The 19,981-nt window shown below is 36.2% G+C and overlaps 1 protein-coding gene across 16 annotated transcripts in view; it reads left to right on the top strand.

Moving 5' to 3' along the window:
* The window catches only part of UTRN (utrophin), a 535,632-nt gene that overhangs the window by 475,559 nt on the left and 40,092 nt on the right, over positions 1-19,981 (top strand). For all 16 annotated transcript variants that reach the window (XM_085024297.1, XM_085024293.1, XM_085024287.1 and 13 more), the window contains 4 exons: positions 2,766-2,851; positions 7,566-7,723; positions 11,373-11,539; positions 12,393-12,504. In XM_085024297.1, coding sequence (XP_084880423.1) covers positions 2,766-2,851; positions 7,566-7,723; positions 11,373-11,539; positions 12,393-12,504 — 523 coding nt within the window. The remainder of the gene's footprint in view (positions 1-2,765; positions 2,852-7,565; positions 7,724-11,372; positions 11,540-12,392; positions 12,505-19,981) is intronic.

Genomic DNA, 19,981 nt, shown 5'->3' with positions numbered 1-19,981 from the left:
AAGTGGACTAATATATAGAGAGAAAGGATTTTATAAACTGTAGAGATAAAATTGATTCCATTTATGAGTTCACAGCCTTACTCAGTCTTCATCTTCCCAGGTTAAAAAGCCTTAATTCCACAATCTTCCTTCTTAATTTAATGGAAATCAAGTGTTTAAATCAAGATTCAAAGCAGTAGTCTGGGTTACTTGGTTTAAGTATTTTTGTCCCTGCAGAAATTAACCTCATTTGATGCAGTGTTATGTCATTTTCTCCACTCTTCCAAAATAGATATAATTTTATTTATAAGGCACTTTCTGGTTGAATTAATTTTAGGAGTTACTTATGAAAACTATCAGGGACCCAAATACTTAAATATTGGGTTATGTCACTCACTAATAAATTTCATTGCCTCCCTATTCTCTTTCAAATTTTGGTACCTTACATCAGAGGTACCAAAGAGTCCTCTATCATCTGAGTTACATCAGAGTCCTCTATCATCTGGCTCCACGTAACCTGGTCAACTTTATCAAGCATGTAGCCTGATGAGTCTTATTCCTTGTACACACACCCCTTCTTCTGTCCTCTTGTCTGGGTTTTTCCTATGATAATCTACTTTCTCCTAGTTGGGATAGTCCAGTCATCTCATGCTCTCAATGTCTGATTTTGGTATAACTTCTCTATCAAATGCTGTGAGACTAGTAACTATTCAGCCTGACCACCAATCATTAATGACTAGTCAGCCACAATTATCTTATACTTGATGATTTCCATGCATAAAGATTGGCCTCATATTTTTCTAAGGATTAGTCGTTTTCTTCTATCACTTCTCCAGCTAGTCATGGGGAGGAATCACATCTTATGCTTTTCTGTTGGTCCCTATGGTGTACAGAACAATGCTGGCCTTGATAGCTGTTCATGGTGCCATGAATGGATGATTGGTGTTTTTAATAGTATTCCTGATGATGTTCCTTTCTTGTGTTGTCACCATAGACTGGAGGTCATCTTCCAATAAGTATCAGTTTGCTCTTGTATTCCCTTAAGGGATTATTTTGTCCTGAGCCACATTTATGTACGAGTCCATTTACATAGCCTTTTGTTATTTTTCTGCAAATCTGTTGTCTGATTATGTCCAGAGAATTACATTTTCTGATTTTTGGAGGGAAGAAAATGGACACAGTCTATTTTTGTGTCATACTGAGGAAACACCTAAAAAATACGAAGTATAAACACACTTTGTAGCATGGCTCAGTTTAAGGTTAATTTGAAACTAGTTTAGTTTTAAGGTTAATTTGAAACTTTCTATAATTATGAGAAACTGGAATGAGTATATAAACTTTCGATTTCTTCTTGTAATGGCTATATTTATTTTAAAACGTAGGTATCGGTTATTTCATAGGTCAGTTCTGGATGTTGTATACAATATACACAGCAAAGGTTCCATATATTTGTTCAGTATGATTCAGTATAGGTTATAAACTCTAGGTTATCAAGGGACTATTTTGAAAATACATTTTATTAATCCCTAAGCATGTTTTCCTTTTTTATGTATTTTCTACTTTATATATATGGTGTGTATACAGAAACTTACTTGAGTATTTATAATTTAAGAAGGAAAGATATCAATTAGTAATAATAGTGAAAATACCAGTTAGAGCCAGACTTAAATACAGTTTGACAATAAGACTAACTAAAATTAAAGTTACATGATACAAATATTTGTTTTTAAATAGCATAAATCACTAAATTTTATGTACTCCTATAATTTTGTAAACATTTAGTTATAGCTTCTGAATGTGTTGTACTAGCCTATTGAAAACATATCATAAGAAAATTAACAAAAACCAAAACTGAAAACTGATCTTGTTTATATGTAGTAAAAAAGATAGCAAACTTTATATTTTTTTCTGGACTGTGTTATTTCATAGCAAGGATCATGTGTTATTAATTTTTATGGCTTTTGCATTTCCCTTTTCTCATCCTCAGGATCTAGCACAGTGTGATATTTGGTAAACAACTCAGTAACTCTTTGATAAAAGATAGAACAAAGACAACTTTATGCTTTTAAAGATAAAATTATTCTTCTGATCAGCTTATAAGTGAAAATGAAATGGTCTTTCATTGGCATAGAATGAAGTTATTTCCTAATTTTGATTAATTAATGAATTTACTTATAATTTGATACTTGAAGATCGCACACCTCTGTGTTTAAGATCATTGACTGTTATAATTGCAGTCATAATTTATAGAAACCACATAGACAAAGACCAAAATCAATGAAGAAAATAAGGTTTAAGTATTTAACAAGCTATAAGCCCTCAATATATAGTTAATTTTCCAGTGTGTTTTCTTATATTTGTTTTTAGATTTATCATTATGCTTTTCTTGCTATGTTGTCATATGCATATCATTTATAACTCTAGCTACCTATTTTTAATGTTGCATTTGTAATTATTTACAGACTTTAATTCATAGTTTATAAAAATGAAATATTTTTAGCTTTATAATTACCATTTTTGATTTCCCTTCATTTGTTCTTCCTGGTTCATATGTGGTGTGTAAAGTGACTTCAGGCTGTATATTCTTCCAGACTAGGTCAAATATACTATTAATATATGTCATGAATATGGGTTTAATATTACTTAATAAAAATGAGTAGAAAAGCGGCATCTTTAAGATGCACTTTTTTATGGTTTACCCTCAAGAAAATAGATATTCAGAAATAATTAGCATACTGTATACAGTTTTAAATGCATCTAACACATTGAGATTCTTGTCATTTCAGGGGTCGGACTGGGAAAATAAGAGTACAGAGTCTGAAGATTGGATTGATCTCTCTCTCCAAAGGTCTCTTAGAAGAAAAATACAGATGTATGTAACACCTTTCCTATACCAATAATGTTTTAAGTGATAATAATTATAATAGCAGTTTATTGGAGACTTAACTTTATATGATTTACTAGTAATAATAGTTCCCAATTTCTTAACCTTATCTATAAATGTACCAGGCTAGACAAAAGGTGTCAGTGCAAAGTGATGTGGATTTGTGTGAAATGAAAAGCTTACTGTAGGATAAGAGGTGAGGTACCTTGATGGAGTGAGAACCAACTACAGATTATATCTCATTTACTTTTTAGAATAATTGCCCCATAATATAGGCATTGTGATTTCCTTTCTTAGCTGAAAAAAAAAAAAACTAGTTGTTGGAATAGGTTAAAAATATAGTCAAGGCTTTAGAAACAGTAAATCATGGGGCTAGAATTAGGGTCATAGATATTTCTGACTCCAAAGCCCAAGCCTTTTCTATTTCTGTATACTTCTAATGCTTTAAACAAACAAACAAACAGTTAAGATGGACCAGAACCCTTATATTTCACGCAAGAATCTTGTGTACTTCCAGTGCTAGAAAGAAAATCAGGATGGTCTGGAACTATTACAGTCCCGGTAGGACAAATAATTATATTTTAAAGTGCGAGAAAAGAAAAAGGGATAAAATATTTTCTATTTTGTTATATTTGTTTTTATTCACCAAATCAATCAGTGGTATACTTCGTTAACTCCTCTCAGTTAATGAAGACTATCTTGGCATTTGGAAAGGGACAGACTCAGGAACCAGGGAGACCTGCCTGCAGATCTCAGCTTTACCACTTTGTGGCTGGGTGACTTTGGGCAGGTTACATGATCCATTGAATATGGACAGCCAAGAGGTAATTTCACTCCCATTTCCCATTCCAGGAAGCTGAAATTGAGTGATGTTTCTTCAGCTCAAGAATGAAGCTAGTAATTCTTGCTTTGAAAGCAATTAGAGACCATATATGAAAAGTACCTAGAAATAGCAGTTGTTGAATAAATGGTAGCCATTGCTGCTATGTATCCACACCCTTAGTTACTGTGAATTTTTAAATTTAATTTTATACATAGAATGTGGGTAACTTCCTGCTGTGCATAATCCCCTGTGATTCTGTACAGATATAACCATACCTTTGAGGGAGAGGGGGAGGGCTATTTCATAACTGGGGAGATAACACCCAAAACAGGAGAATATTTGATCAGTGGTCCTATAAATTTTGTTAAGTTTTGCATTTTTCTATAAACATACATGCATTTTAAAAGACATTTATTTTCTGGGTTGGCTGTGAGGTGACTTGATTTCAAATTCCAGGACTAGACCATGATGGCCTGTTTTTCTTACACAGTTTGACAAGAATGTCAGTGAAGAGAGAGGGGGATTTGTATGAAACCAAAAGCTGATTGTAGGATCAGGAGAGGAGATACCTTGATGGAGTACAGAACCTAGTAAACCATGCAGAAGAAAAGGTCTGCACAGGCTTTTATTTGATGGCCTCTTTATCCAGAATTTAAATCATCTCCAGCATCGTCACTGTCCAGAGATGTCATTTTCAAAGCTAAAAAAGTTATTTCTATAGTGGGTGGGGGAAACAAGTTCATGAGAGCATCAGTGTATCAGATTAGAAAAGGACTTTATCATCTGTGAGTTGGGGTTCTCATGTGTTCCTCAAAGAATTTAGGGTTCTCTGAAAGTAGCAATTACGTCCTGATGCTCAACTTATTTTGAAAAGAATGCAAACCCATCTTCAGAGTTTATCAGCAATGCAAGGGTGATCTGTTTTTCTAGATCAGTGATTCCTCCTCCTTTTCTTTTTCAAACGGATTATCACTTATCTATACATGAGCAAAAAACCAGATTCTACACAATATATGGGGGGAAAAATGGCTTTTATCTATGCATGTATCTTCACATGCATTTCTGAACTGTATAATCTTTCAAATGAGAAGAGGATTTTGGCATACAGCTACTCATACACTAGCACTACAAAGGATGCTTTTTCTACAAATGTCAGGAAACCTAACACTCTTTATAATTCAACGTGAAACTTTTAGATTATGGCAGGGCAAGCAGAAGACCTGCATTGAAAATTTTTGATATTTCATTTAATCCTTGAAGTATGCCTTACAGTACTTACTTGAATAAGGACTCTTTGGGGTTGAAATCTTTAAATCTTTCCTGAGAGTACTGAGGCTCTAGAAATATTATGGGGTTTGGTTTCATTTGTTTCCTTTGAGGTCCTTAGCAACTCTGATTCCAGTTTTGATTACCCCAGTGATGTCAGAATACTTCCTCATTATTATTTTCTTTGTTGGAATTAATATTCAGGACAGTTTGCTCTCCAAATGCAATGGCAGAGGTGCTCTTCTGGGGCAGTGGGTATCCATACGAACATTGATTTTGCCATGGTCAGTGCCTCTACTCCATGCCTCTTCTCTCTTCCTGCCTTCCTGAGAATGTCCCTTGATTAGCCTTCCTACTTATAGCTCAGTGGTTTCCTTGCCTCATCAAAAACCACATGTACAAAGATCCTTTTTGAATGGCTTTTTGCATTTCTTCTGTGCTGATTTATTGGAACTTGGGTTTTCTTTTCTTTCTTCCATTCTCTCTCTCTCTCTCTCTCTCTTTTTTTTTTTTTTTTTTTAAGGGCCACACCGGTGGCATTTGGAGGTTCCCAGGCTAGGTGAGGGGTCTAATCAGAGCTACAGCTGCTGGCCACGCCACAGTCACAGCAACACCAGATCCGAGTCGAGTCTGTGACTTACACCACAGCTCATGGCAATGCCAGGTCCTTAACCCACTGGGCGAGGCCAGGGATCGAACCCGAAACTTCACGGTTCCTAGTCGGATTCGTTTTTGCTGTGCCACGATGGGAGCGCCTTTCTTTTTCCCTTTTTTCCTTTCTTTCCTTCTGTCTTTCTCTCTTGAAATTATAGTTGATTTACAGTGTTGTGCCAATTTCTGCTGTACAGCAAAGTGACTCAGTCCAACATGTGTATACATTCTTTCTCTCATATTACCTTCCATCAGGTTCTATCCCAAGAGATTGGATGTAGTTCTAGAACATGGGTTTCAGGTTGGACCTTGCTCTAACCCATCCTCACACCCTGACACTCCTTTTTGTATCTGGCTATAACATCAAAATGTGAACTTCCATAAGAATTCAGAAATACGTCCAAATGTTAAGGGATCTTTTATGTTTTGTGTGAGATTTACCTTACTTGAGGCATAGTAGTGTAGCTATCTTTCTCCAAAGAGGAAAGTTGGGCATGATTGATCGTGCTGAAAAATGTGCACTTCTCTCTATGGATTATTGTTATACATATGCATCAATTCTGTATTCATTTAAAAGGGTGCTTCTGAAGAATGAGTTTACAACAAGCATCATAATAAGAATCCTGGATAAATATTTCTGGCTAGGATAGTCTTATTTTTAACAAATGAAAAGAAACAAGTAGAACTCTAGCCAAATCTAAGTTAACAAATGATAATAAAAATTAAATTTATCTTAATTGAATTTGCTTTCCCTATGTATGCTTATAATTAAAGTCATATTTCATTATAATTGCTGTGTCAATATCACGGAGCTTGGTTTAGTTGTTTGAAAATTTACTGTCGACAGTGTTAGGTCTAGCCTTATTGCTTTTTTTAAAAAAAGGGAATAATACATTTTGATCTGATATTCATTTGTCAGGTACTATTTGAAAATGGTTTTTAAGATCCAATACATATTTACTCTCCTTTCTTCTGTTCGTGGAAACTTCACATGAGAACCATTTAAAATGTGTGTGATTTTTGAAATTTTAGAACTCGACATTTTTTTTTAACAAAAAGTTTCTTTCTATAATGAAGTGGATTATTTTTACATGAAACTTCTCCCTACTCCAAAAGTAATTTCTTTAAATGTGTTGACTTTGTTGCTGAAAATATGGTATTAATTTTAATCTTCAGAATATTGTAAGTGATGAATAGAAGACAAGCCAATATTGGAAAGAAGAAAAGAGTTTTTGTTTTACTGAATCAATAAAAATTTTTTAAAAAATCTGCTTTTATGAATAGAAAATCCGAAGAACTATGTAAAAATATGCATGAGTTTTCCTTAAGTCCTTTATGTTTGTATTAATGTATTTTATTCCATGAAATAAAACAAAAATATTTTTTATAGTCAAAAATGAGAGACTGATTGGGCCTAAAAAAAAAACCCCTAAGAGTCAAAGACATCTCCTGGTACTGTTAATGTTTCTTACGCAGAGAGATTTGAGTATAGCAATCTTTAAAAGAAATTAAAATGTCTAATGAATATTGAATTTAGAAGTGAACACAAAAAGTTGATAAACAAGTCTTTTAAAATGTAAAGATTTGCTACTTAAGCTCTCTTCATTCCTTTGATGAGTCATAAAGAAAGCTTTGTTTTAGCTGTCTTCTTTTTTGATAAGAAGGGAAATCTTATTGAGACCATTGAATGATCCTACATGCGTACACTGTACCCTTTAAAAAGGAAATTTGTGTTTATTGGTCTGTTTATATGTTTGTATTGACAGACAACGGTAGATTGTTTTAGGAAACATGTAATCATCAAGTTCCTGATCACAGGCATGCAGAATACTAAGTTTGTTCAGATTCAGGAGACTAATATGTTTTTTTAAATCTACATCGTTTATATAACCAAAGGTATATTTTACTTGAAAGACTAGTTTAGGCAGGTGGACATCAATCTCTTGCCTCTCCTCCTTGCAGATCTCTTTAAGGAAGTGGCAGGGCCCACGGAAATGTGTGACCAGAGACAACTCGGCCTGTTACTTCACGATGCCATCCAGATCCCTCGGCAGCTGGGGGAAGTAGCAGCTTTTGGGGGCAGCAATATTGAACCCAGTGTTCGCAGCTGCTTCCAGCAGGTAAACATGAAGGATGACTGGTGTGTAGGATGTGTGGGGAATACGACTGAGGATGTCCTGAGAAATGGAACAGGGGACTTGGACTGGAACCAGGTGTTGGAAGATGCTGGGTACCATCCTAGGTAGTTTGTATTCTGTTGCTCAAGGCACGGTTTTTTGGTTTTTGTTTTTGTTTTTTTATTTTTTTTATTTTCCCACTGTATAGCAAGGGGATCAAGTTATCCTTACATGTATACATTACAATTACATTTTTTCCCCACCCTTTCTTCTGTTGCAATATGAGTATCTAGACATAGTTCTCAATGCTACTCAGCAGGATCTCCTTGTAAATCTATTCTAAATTGTGTCTGATAAGCCCAAGCTCCCGATCCCTCCCACTTCCTCCCCCTCCCATCAGGCAGCCACAAGTCTCTTCTCCAAGTCCATGATTTTCTTTTCTGTGGAGATGTTCATTTGTGCTGGATATTAGATTCCAGTTATAAGTGATGTCATATGGTATTTGCCTTTGTCTTTCTGGCTCATTTCACTCAGTATGAGATTCTCTAGTTCCATCCATGTTGCTGCAAATGGCATTATGTCATTCTTTTTTATGGCTGAGTAGTATTCCATTGTGTATATATACACCACATCTTCCTAATCCAATCATCTGTCGATGGACATTTGGGTTGTTTCCATGTCCTGGCTATTGTGAATAGGGCTGCAATGAACATGCAGGTGCATGTGTCTCTTTTAAGTAGAGTTTTGTCCGGATAGATGCCCAAGAGTGGGATTGTGGGGTCATATGGAAGTTCTATGTATAGATTTCTAAGGTATCTCCAAACTGTTCTCCATAGTGGCTGTACCAGTTTACATTCCCACCAGCAGTGCAGGAGGGTTCCCTTTTCTCCACAACCCCTCCAGCATTTGTTATTTGTGGATTTATTAATGATGGGCATTCTGACTGGTGTGAGGTGGTATCTCATGGTAGTTTTGATTTGCATTTCTCTTATAATCAACGATGTTGAGCATTTTTTCATGTGTTTGTTGGCCATCTGTATATCTTCCTTGGAGAAATGTCTATTCAGGTCTTTTGCCCATTTTTCCATTGATTGATTGGCTTTTTTGCTGTTGGGTTATATAAGTTGCTTATATATTCTAGAGATTAAGCCCTTGTCCGTTGCATCATTTGAAACTATTTTCTCCCATTCTGTAAGTTGTCTTTTTGGTTTCTTTTGGGTTTCCTTTGCTGTGCAAAAGCTTTTCAGTTTGATGAGGTCCCATGGGTTTATTTTTGCTCTAATTTCTATTGCTTTGGGAGACTGACCTGAGAAAATATTCATGATGTTGATGTCAGAGAGTGTTTTGCCTATGTTTTCTTCTAGGAGTTTGATGGTGTCCTGTCATACATTTAAGTCTTTCAGCCATTTTGAGTTTATTTTTGTGCATGGTGTGAGGGTGTGTTCTAGTTTCATTGCTTTGCATGCTGCTGTCCAGGTTTCCCAGCAATGCTTGCTGAATAGACTTTCTTTTTCCCATTTTATGTTCTTGTCAAGGCACGTTTGATTCCAGGAATAGCAACTCCCTCAAGGAGACGTACTGTTCCTCAATGGATAAAACCTCAAATCTTCCAAATAGGCCGTTAGAGTGCTATGACTTGGACCTGCTTTTGCTATGACTTTGGTCCTGCCTCCTGGCCCTTTGCTCTGTGCTTTCCAGCCGTGCTCTTTTAGTTCCTTCATTTCTGCCCTAGTGCCTTGGAATTTACCTGCCATCCACAAACTCCTTCTCATCACTGATCCTTATCCATCCTTTAAATCTTCCCTTAAATCTCACATCCTTTGAAAATCCTTCTCTGACCCCTTCAGATGAGGTTAAATGTCCCTACTATAGTCTCCTTCATAGAATGCTCATTATGATTTATAATTACATACTGAATTATATAATTACTTGTTTACTGGTTTTTCTTTTATATTAACCTAAGCTCCATGAACAAGGACTGTTTCTTTTTAACGTTTATTCCTATGTACAATGCCTCGAACATCATAGCTACTTAGTAAATATTTGCGGAGGTCCCGTCGTGGCACAGAGGAAATGAATCCAGCTAGGAACCATGAGGTTGCGGGTTCGATTCCTGGCCTCACTCAGTGGCATTGTCGTGAGCTGTGGTATATAGGTCACAGATGCAGCTCAGATCCTGCCTTGCTGTGGCTATGGCTGTGGCTGTGGCCGAAAGCTATAGCTCTGATTAGACCCCTAGCCTGGGAACCTCCATATGCCTCGAGTGTGGCACTAAAAGCAAAAAATAAATAAATAAATAAATAATTAAATACTTGCTAAATAAATGAATAAAAATGCCCTGGTTTCCTTATAGGCAAGATTTTTTTTAAATAATACAAATTAAAGATGTTATTAAAATTGCAATCTTCAAGAACATGTGTACCTAAGGAGAATGATGTACAGAGTTTTGTACTGATCTAACTTACTAATGTGAAACTGGAAAAGCACTTTAGTTTCTTTTTGATGCTTACTGTACATTGCAAAACATTTTAGAAAGGTTACTACTGATGTTATACATATGCATAAAGTACAAGCCTGCAGATGCTTTGCCAAGGCATCTTCAGTGATTTATCACTGCTGAGGAAAAAAAATGCTCACACTATCTCTTTAAGAAGAATTGATGCTATGGATTATTACATTTTATAATGGCCCTTTTTCTTGTTTTAGAGATACAAAAAAATACCAAATAAAAATGCTAAATATTATTCTCATATGTGCTGGCTCATAGAATGACCTTGACAACATCCGGAGGAGGATGTTGGTACAAATTTAACTTTGCACATATGAAAATTATGTAGTATAAGGGTTTAAAGAGAGAACAAGACATTTCAGACAATTTATCATGATAAATTTGGAAATCCTGCGCAGTTACATTCATAGTCGTGTGCTCCTGGTGTGATGTTGTAAACAGGAATGGAGCAGGACACAGAGATAACAGGTTTTATTTAGCATTGATAATGGCCTTTCAAGTCTGAGATGTTATTAGGTAGTCTTTCACAAATGTTTAACTACCTTAGATGAATGTGTTTTATAGGATTAAAGTATCCATGTGAAGGGTACCTAGAATTGTATGTGTTTTGTTTTTTTAATCTGAGGCTATTAAGGTATTGGGATTTTTTTCTCCTTCTTCCTCTGTGACGGTTTCTGCTTTTTTTCTTTTTAAAGTATTCTAGAATTTACGAGTTCCCGCTGTGGCACAGTGGGTTCATGATCTCACATCTCTGGTTCAATCCTGGCTCCTGCGACGTGGGTTAAGGATCCAGCTTTGCTGTGGCTGGGGCATAGGTCACAGCTCCAACTCAGATTCGGTCCCTGGCCTGGGAACTTTCATATGCTGCGGGTGCAGCCGAGAAAGGGAAAAAAAATTCTAGAACTTTCTTTTTCCTCCAAGAATCTTACATATGTTGTGATTTAACTGACCTGGAAAGAGTTATATAACTTTCCTTTTATTTATTTATTTTTATTTTTATTTTTTTATTTTTTATTTTTTTCTTGTTTTATATAACTTCCCTTTTAACTCTGTACAGATTTTTGGAAAATTTTTGAAACGACACTTGCTGCAGTTTGAATGAAGACATTTTCTTTACCTTTAACATATTTGTCTCTTCACCAGAATAACAATAAGCCAGAAATAAGTGTGAAAGAGTTTATAGATTGGATGCGTCTGGAACCACAGTCCATGGTTTGGCTGCCAGTTCTGCATCGAGTGGCAGCAGCAGAGACCGCAAAACATCAGGCCAAATGCAACATCTGTAAAGAATGTCCGATTGTTGGATTCAGGTAGGATGATCTACTACCAGTGATAGCAGGCTATTTTCTGTTCTGTTGGTGTAGCTTCAGTGTAGATCCATCATTCCTTCCATTTATTCCAAGAAATGGGGCACTAGCCCATTCCATCTATCAGAAAATGGCATTCCCTTGAAGAGCCAATGCCTGAAGCTTATTTTATTTTATTGTTACTTTTACTATTTTACTCCAGCACTAGAGACACTTCTGAATCTTTTTACAAAGATCACAGAAATGTTCGTGTATGATAATTGTATGACTCATTGTGTCTATATATGACTCGGTGGAATTTGGTGATGTTCTAAGTCCTCTGGGATCAAACTTAATAAGCAGGAGGTAACATTGAAACTCTGAGAACTCAGATTACTTCCTGTTACTTCTGCCAAGTTTGGGGTGAAGTAAATAAACCAACTTTCACGTATGGAGCCTTTGTCAGGGAATTTTGAGATTTTTTTTTTATTGTTGGTATAAGTGATATTTTAAATTTTGATGTATCAGGCTAATAAACATGACTCTCTCTTCTGTCATTTGCATTCACATCGAAACATTACGGGAAATCTTCTGACGTGGATATTTGTCTTATTGTGTTGAAGCAGATGAATATGTTTTAGAGACTTTATCTCCAAAAATTTGCTTTCTTTTTTTTCACTTGGAAGGCGGTTTCCTTTGTGAAATTTAAGATTCCATTTGTCCTAATTTGGAACTCAGAGAAGCAAATTCCACATTTGTGGCCAATCTAACTTTTAGTTTCATGGTGATTTGAATGAATGAAATTCCTTACCACAAATGAGTGTCTTGGACTAAATAATAAGCATTTGAGCCAATGACTTTTCTTTTTTCTCTCTAGGTATAGAAGCCTAAAGCATTTTAACTATGATGTCTGCCAGAGTTGCTTTTTTTCTGGTCGAACAGCAAAAGGTCACAAATTACATTACCCAATGGTGGAATATTGTATCCCTGTGAGTACTGAGCCAATGCTCATTTTTTTTTTTAAATATGTTGCTCTTGAATTAACTAATGTCTAAAATTATTGTTTATTAAGAATTAACTTTATCTGGAAAAAAAATCTCTTTCAAGGTCCCTTAACCATATATTTTTTGTTGTCTTGTTTTCTTTCAAGCAAATACATCTATGTTGAATGTATTAACACAGAATAATTATCCTTTTTCAGGAAAATTAATTTATTAAATTTGATATACATCTGTGTTTTGATTTTAAACTTAACTTTTTTTGGAGTTCCCGTCATGGCTCAGAGGAAATGAATCTGACTAGTATCCATGAGAACACAGGTTCAATCCCTGGCCTCGTTCAGTGAGTTAAAGATCCGGCATTGCTGTGAGGTGTGGTGTAGGTCACAGACATGGCTCGGAGCCCGAGTTGCTGTGGCTGTGATGTAGATCAGCAGCTACAGCTCCAATTTGACCCCTAGCCTGGGATCCTCCATATGCTGCAGGTGCGGCCCTAAAAAGACAAAAAAAATAATAAACTTAACTTTTTTGGTAGCAGACTCATTTAAGAACTCACACTGAGCTACATTGAAAATGATACTATGTGATGAGAAATTATGTTTCCTTTATACATATGTAATATGTTTACATAATTAAATATTATATTTACATTAATAAAAATGTAGAAAATTGGAGAAAGTTAAAAAAATCCATAAATCTACCTCCTGAATAAACTATCCAGCGATATTCTTCTAATCAATATCTCTAATTTTGTTAAGATTTTACTGTTTTCGTATTGTCATTTTGATCCTGCTTTTTTGCACTGAACATGTTTTGTAGTTAAGTGTTCCCCCATGTTGTTACACAGTATAATTTTTCCTAGTTTTAGAATGTATTTTAATTGAGTGAATTGCTATAATTTATCTAACCATTCTGTTAAATTTGGACATTTGGCTTAGTTTCAGTTTTCTGATATTATAAGCACCATTCTTATAAATATCTTTGTGAAAATAGCTTTTTCCGTATATTACGTAGATTACATTTCCATAAAATAAAGAACTAGAAGTAGATGATCTGGGTCAATGGCCAAAATACCTCATGTCAAGTTATTTTCCACACGAGGTTTGTACCGCTCTGCATTATGATCACACTCTGTTAATGGCCCAGTTTTACTATAGCCTCATGCATATTAGACACTGATTCCTATTGTTCTTTTCATCTAAAGCGCTTTGTTTTCTGAAGTTATCTTCATTTTCTGTTAATAGCTATTTTTTCAGCTTCTTTCCAAATAGTGAACCAAAATTTATTCATAGAGCTGTACATTTTCTTTGGCTCAGGGAATTAAGTTAATTTTGGGGGGTCATAAATTGATAGAAGGGCAGCAATGCTTATAAAATATACACAAATAAATCTCACTCACATTCTTTTTTTTTTTTTTTTTTTTTTTTTGTCTTTTTTTGCTATTTCTTGGGCCGCTCCCACGGCATATGGAGGTTCCCAGCCTAGGGGTCAAATCGGAGCCGTAGCCACCAGCCTACACCAGAGCCACAGCAACGCGGGATCCGAGCCGTATCTGCAACCTACACCACAGCCCACGGCAACGCCGGATCGTTACCCCACTGAGCAAGGGCAGGGATCGAACCTACAACCTCATGGTTCCTAGTCAGATTCGTTAACCACTGCGCCACGACGGGAACTCCTCACTCACATTCTTAGATATCTTATCTCAAACAGGTACCATATATGTGGAGGAAAAAAAAAAAAAATCTCTAAAGCGTTGCTGAATTATAACAGATGAAATACTCACAGCGCCTAATAACTTTAGGTGAAAAATTCCCCCAAGAAAATGTGTGAGGCACCCTTTATTACTATGATTAACATATCCAGTCACTCAACAAATAAATATTGAGTACTTACCATGTGTCAGACGCTATTTTGGGGCCTGATAATTCATCAGTGTGCTACCCAGATAGACAAAATTACTGATACTCCTGCTACTTTCTGTTTAGGAGGAGGGGATGTGTGACAGTGAACAAGAGAACAAATAAAGGAGATCATTACCGATTGTAGTAAGTGCCTCTAAAGAAGTAAATGGATAATGAGACCGAAGATCAGAGGAGGCACTTTAGATAAAGAAATCAGGGAAGGTCTTTCGGAGATGTTAACATTTTAGTTGAGTTTGAAGGATGAGAGAGAATTAGCTGTGTAAAGAACTGCTATCGAAGGGTATTTCAGGGAGTTCCAGCTGCAACACAGTGGGATTGGTGGCATTTCTGCAGGGCCAGGACTCAGGTTCAATCCCCGCCAGGCACAGTGGGTTAGGGGATCTGACGTTGCCCGAGGAACTCCATATGCTGCAGGCTGGCCGAAAAAGAAAAAGTATTTCAGAACTAAGAGGCAGCGTGCACAGCCTTCTGGCGATGGGCAAGGGGTCAGCCTTGATCGGGGCACAAAAGAAAGTGGAGCTTACTGTTCCTGAGGGGAGTGTGGTATTTGAAGTGGCTATTTGAAGCCACTGGCTATCTTGCGAAACATTTATTTTTTGCAACTTAAAGATGTGACAGCAGAGTATTAAGCCACCTTCTAGGAGTTTTGGAGTGTAGGAACCCTTCCTTGCAGCTGTACAGGTTATACATCCACAAAACTGGCCCCTGGGGGTGGAAGAGACTGAGAATGACTAGGAAACTGGAAGAAACTGGAGTGGATTCTCTTTTGTAGAAGGGAGAACGGTTGGAGGCAGGATTAAAGAGAGAGGCAGAATCCTACTGGTCACTGTAAGGAATTTGGATTGGGGAGAATTATAGTATTGAAATTTGCAGATTAGAGCTAGAAATTTAGGAAACTGATTATAAAGAACTAATGTCAAAATAGAAAAATAATCAAGTAAATATATATTAAAGATACATAAAAAATAATGCATAAAGATGCATAAAGTAAGTAGAGGTGTATAAAATGACTATTTCTCTTGGTCTTAAACATAATAATTCATAATGATTTTGCTGAAAGCTTGCACAATTTGAACTCTACATCTCTTTGACATCAGTCTGTGGTCAGTGAAGGCAAGCTTGAGAAGCAACGATGAATTTCACTCTCCAGCTGTCATTTTAAAATAAAATCTGTAAGTTATCCAAAGCTCTTCTCTTTACATAGTCTCTGAAAAGTCCCCCTTATCCTGTCCAAGATTACGTGGCTTCCTTTTTGCGGATGTGCTTTGGGAGGTTTTTTTGCCCCTTTATGAAGTTTGTGTAGTGATCTTACTCAGCAACCTACTCATAAATCATCTACTAGGACTGGTTATTTTCTGCATTTGACCCCACAACTTTTGCTAAAATGACTAGAAATGTATGCAAATCGAATTGTTGAAAGGCATACTGTTAAATTCAAGTAGTAATGAATTGATTTAACTGCTTTCTGAAATTTCTTTCTTTTCTTTTCCTTTAAGTGACTTTTTTTATGGTCTTTCATCTTTTACCCGGATGAGTTCCCAAAACTCATCTGATGCCTGCCTTATAAAATGAACTCAAATATGAATTTTTCAATACAATCATAGTAGGCACCACTTAAGTGTTAAATGGATTAGACCTTTCTGTATAAATCCTGATGTTTGCATTTCTCATAGTGCATTTCATTTTGTGGTTAGGAAAATGCTCTAGTCATATTACTGACTTGATTTCTTCCCCATTCAACTTGGCTTTTCAGCTGAATCTGAATGTTTCTATGGTTAAAATATTTCTGAAATTTATAAGCCTTATTTTGGACCCTCAAAGCTCAATAAATATGTCTTCAAACGTATCAGTTTATTATCTTATGACAATGTTTATAGATGTAGGAAGACTAATGGTGAATGAATTCACTGTCATAATTCATGAAAATATTTTATGAAATTGATAATAAAACATTTATCTATAGAAATGAAGCAGAATTTTTCTTTTGCTAAGAAATGATTTTTTAAAAACCCTTATTTCCTCCCACCATTCTGTAATCCAAATTCTTATGTTTAATGTTCTTTCATTAGGCCCAATAAGAGTTCGTTTAAAACAAACAACCTGACAAAGATTTTATTTAATCCCTGCCACCGTTGTTTCTCCATTCATTCAAATCCCATGTCTTCACGAAAACAGCTTGACTCTTACTTTGTTATGTGAAATCTTCTCAAATTCTTATGGCTTCCCCTCATCAAAACACATCATTATGTGGCATTTGCCAATAGCCCCTACTTCACCAGGTAGTATTTGATTCTGTGTTATCTTGTATTGTTTTCTATGTGGTGGTTTTGCCTCCTCAACTGTCTTTTTAACTCCTTGGGATAAGAATGACTCATACTTTTCATACTCTGCTTAGTTAATTCTGGTACATAAAAGCTAAATGTGCTCTTATCTGACATAATGAGTACTATTTACAAAATATTAAAGCTGGAAAGAATCTAAGAAATTATCTGACTCATCCTCATTTAAAAAAAAAAAACACTAAGTCTTAGAGAAGGTAAGTGATTCAAGTTATTGGCATGGATACAGTAACTTAACTCCGTTTGGGAAATACGTGCACAACTTAGCACATGAGCAAACAGGTTTTCTGTTTTCTGTACGCTTGGTAGAATATTCCATTTGTTAGATACCTATTATATACTAGGCACCTCGCTGGGGACTAGAGAAACAGAAAAAATAATGAAGGAGAAAAAGGGTCTTTATGTGGATAAATTCAGTAGGGTATATGTAATTTTTTCAGAATGAGTAAGCTTATGGGTGAAGATAATGCTCGACTTTTTTTCTTGTCACCTGTGCATTGTTATGTTCTGTATGTTTGAATCCTTGGATTAACATTTATTTTAAAAAGTCATTACATTTTACAGTAAAGGTGTTCATATTTTAAGTTTCTTTTTTATTGGAATAAGTGTTTATGATCATTTAATTTCTCAGTGAAAACTGCCATAATTGGATCTTTTTTTTAAAAAAAAAAAGTCTATATTGTTGTTTGTGAATAACCAAATTTAATTCAAATTAGAAACATTTTTGCATGTTAGGACATATATTAGATAGTTCCTTAGAGAGCAAGGGTGATGAATTTCACCTATGATTTATAAGAGTTCATGCAATTGCTGACGGTGAGAAAGAGTTAGATAGGATTAAATATGAATGAGAATGGAAAACATTTGGAAGTGATCCTGGAGGCCAGCATGAGTCACCATAAGATGAGTAAATTGGCTGCTCCATTGCCTCAAGAATGCAGCTGAGGTTGACTGGCCAGGATTTGCAGTCTGTGACTCCATTATTGCTTAGTGGCTTTGGAATTAAAGATGGTAGGTAGAGTTGAAGGCCAACGGGGTGCACAATTCAGAAGTGTTAGTGATACTGGGATTGATTTGGGCCATCCCCATGCTGAAGAAACCAAAAGGGGTTGGGGGGCTGGAGATCAAGATGATGGGGGCAAGATCAGGTTATTTATATGAAGAAGTAGGAGCAAGAGTCAGAAGCTTTGAGTTAGAGAAAGGTTTTTCCAAGTTAAAGATCTGGGATTGAAAGATGTTTTGAGTTATGATGAAGTCTGTGGTGTGGCCAGACCCCAGTGTGTGATAGAAGTGAGATATAAGGGGTTTTAGAGAAGAGATGGTGTTTAGAAGATCATTAGTATGTCTCTAGAAGTGACGGATGATAGCTGTGTCTGGCCAAGTGCAGTCAAAGGGGAACAGACAGCATGTTGGTTTTAGCAGGTGTTAAGACTGAGGCTAAGGGGAAAATGGTGTAAGCCTCCATTATTCTTGGCCTCTGATTGTGCAGCCCCTGACAGAGAAGACTGTAGGGGAGATAGTGTTATCGTGAGAGCATCAATATTCATTGAAGAAAAACATTAAAGTTGCAGTTATGAACAAGATGTAGGGGAATCTGTTCATAAGTTGAACAAAATAGATTCCACAATAAAGGGAAAAGAAAGGGTAATGAGAGGTTGTGTGCCTCTGATGAGAGACAGTGGCCCAGTCCATGTAGGGAAAGTGGGGAAAGTGAATAGAGAGGGTACTTACCCACTGGTACACACAGCTGTCAAGAACTGAAGGGTTAGCCCAGATAGGAAGGTGCTTTGAAAGTCATATTAGCTCAGGGATAAGGCTGAGATATTTGTAAAATTTTATTGCTAGAAGTATCCTTGGAGTTCCCATTGTGGCTCAGAGGTAATGAACCCAACTAGTATCTGTGAAGATAGGGGTTTGATCCCTGGCCTTTCTTAGTGGGTCAAGGATCTGGCATTGCCCTGAGCTGTGGTGTAGGTTGCAGATACAGCTGGGATCCTGTGTTGCTGTGGCTGTGGTGTGGGCCAGCAGCTAGAGCAGCTAGAGCTCCGTTTCGACCCCTAGCATATGCTGTAGGGACAGGACTAGTTTGTTCTAATGGTTTTGCTGAGATTTTGGTGAGAAAGGAAAAGGACAGGAAATAGCTTATTAAAAGCGAACAAATAGATTTGTTATGCGTGTTCTAGATTTGTTATGCGTGTTCTAAGCAAGTGCAGGTTACTTTTGAAGCATCAGGTTCAAGCATGTTCTTGTCAGTTTTGGTTAATATCGGGGGAAATAAAACAAAATTTCACATTTTCAGTGTTTTTAGAAAGTGCAGAAAAATTTGTTTCCTTCTGAAAAACAGAAAAGTTTTCTTTTTAAGGTTAAAAGGGAAATCATACCTTTTCTTCACAAACTATATGTCATTGGCAAGAAACAAACAAAAACAAAAAGAAGAAAGGGAAAAACTAGAAATAGTTGTTTTGCGCACCCCTCTCCATCCCTGCCAGCATCAATGTGTGCATAAGACTATAAACATCAAATATAGAAAATGCTGATTCATTCTTTGGAAAGCTCTCCATTGAGTTAGTGTAGTTTGTTTTTGGCAGTCTTCTTCAGATGAGACTTGGGATGTTGGCCAATATGCTAAAAACATAGCATCATTGCTGTTTCTCTAACCTCAGCATCCTAAAGTGGTTTTTAAGTTCTTGCGCACCTTACATTGTTTTCCCAGTAAGTTGAGTGCAATTAGATTGTGTCGTTAGCTTTTAAGGTGATATTTGAACAAAATCCATTTACTTTGGATGACTCATTACCCTACTTATTCTTGATTCTTTGATGATTCTGTTAATGTTAATATTTTAGTTGCATACTTTTCCATTAGAACTGGAAAGGCTCTGAGCTTATCTTACTGCTTCATCCTATCCATAGGATTCTGTGTATCTAAATGTCAATTTGTTGAAATCATGAAACTTAAAGCAAAACTGAGAGGTTTGTTTTGCAGTTTTCTTTCCTTTTTTTTTTTTTTTTTTTAAACCTTTTTTAGGGCCATACCTGTGTAATATGGAAGTTTCCGGGCTAGGGGTTGAATCTGAGCTATAGCTGCCAGCTGGATCTGGTGTTGCTGTGGCTCTGGCGTAGGCTGGCAGCTGTAGCTCCAATTAGACCCCTAGCCTGGGAACCTCTATAAGCCGCAGGTGAGGCCCTAAAAAAGCAAAATAAATA

Source organism: Sus scrofa, chromosome 1 (assembly GCF_054392235.1).
Source record: "Sus scrofa isolate SSC_HxYL_T2T_F1_AM1 chromosome 1, Sscrofa_HxYL_maternal_Yorkshire_Landrace_v2.0, whole genome shotgun sequence".
In the NCBI taxonomy this organism is placed as follows: Eukaryota; Metazoa; Chordata; class Mammalia; order Artiodactyla; family Suidae; genus Sus; species Sus scrofa.
Note: the sequence above shows the minus strand (reverse complement) of the source record. Positions and strands in the feature narration are given on the sequence as shown.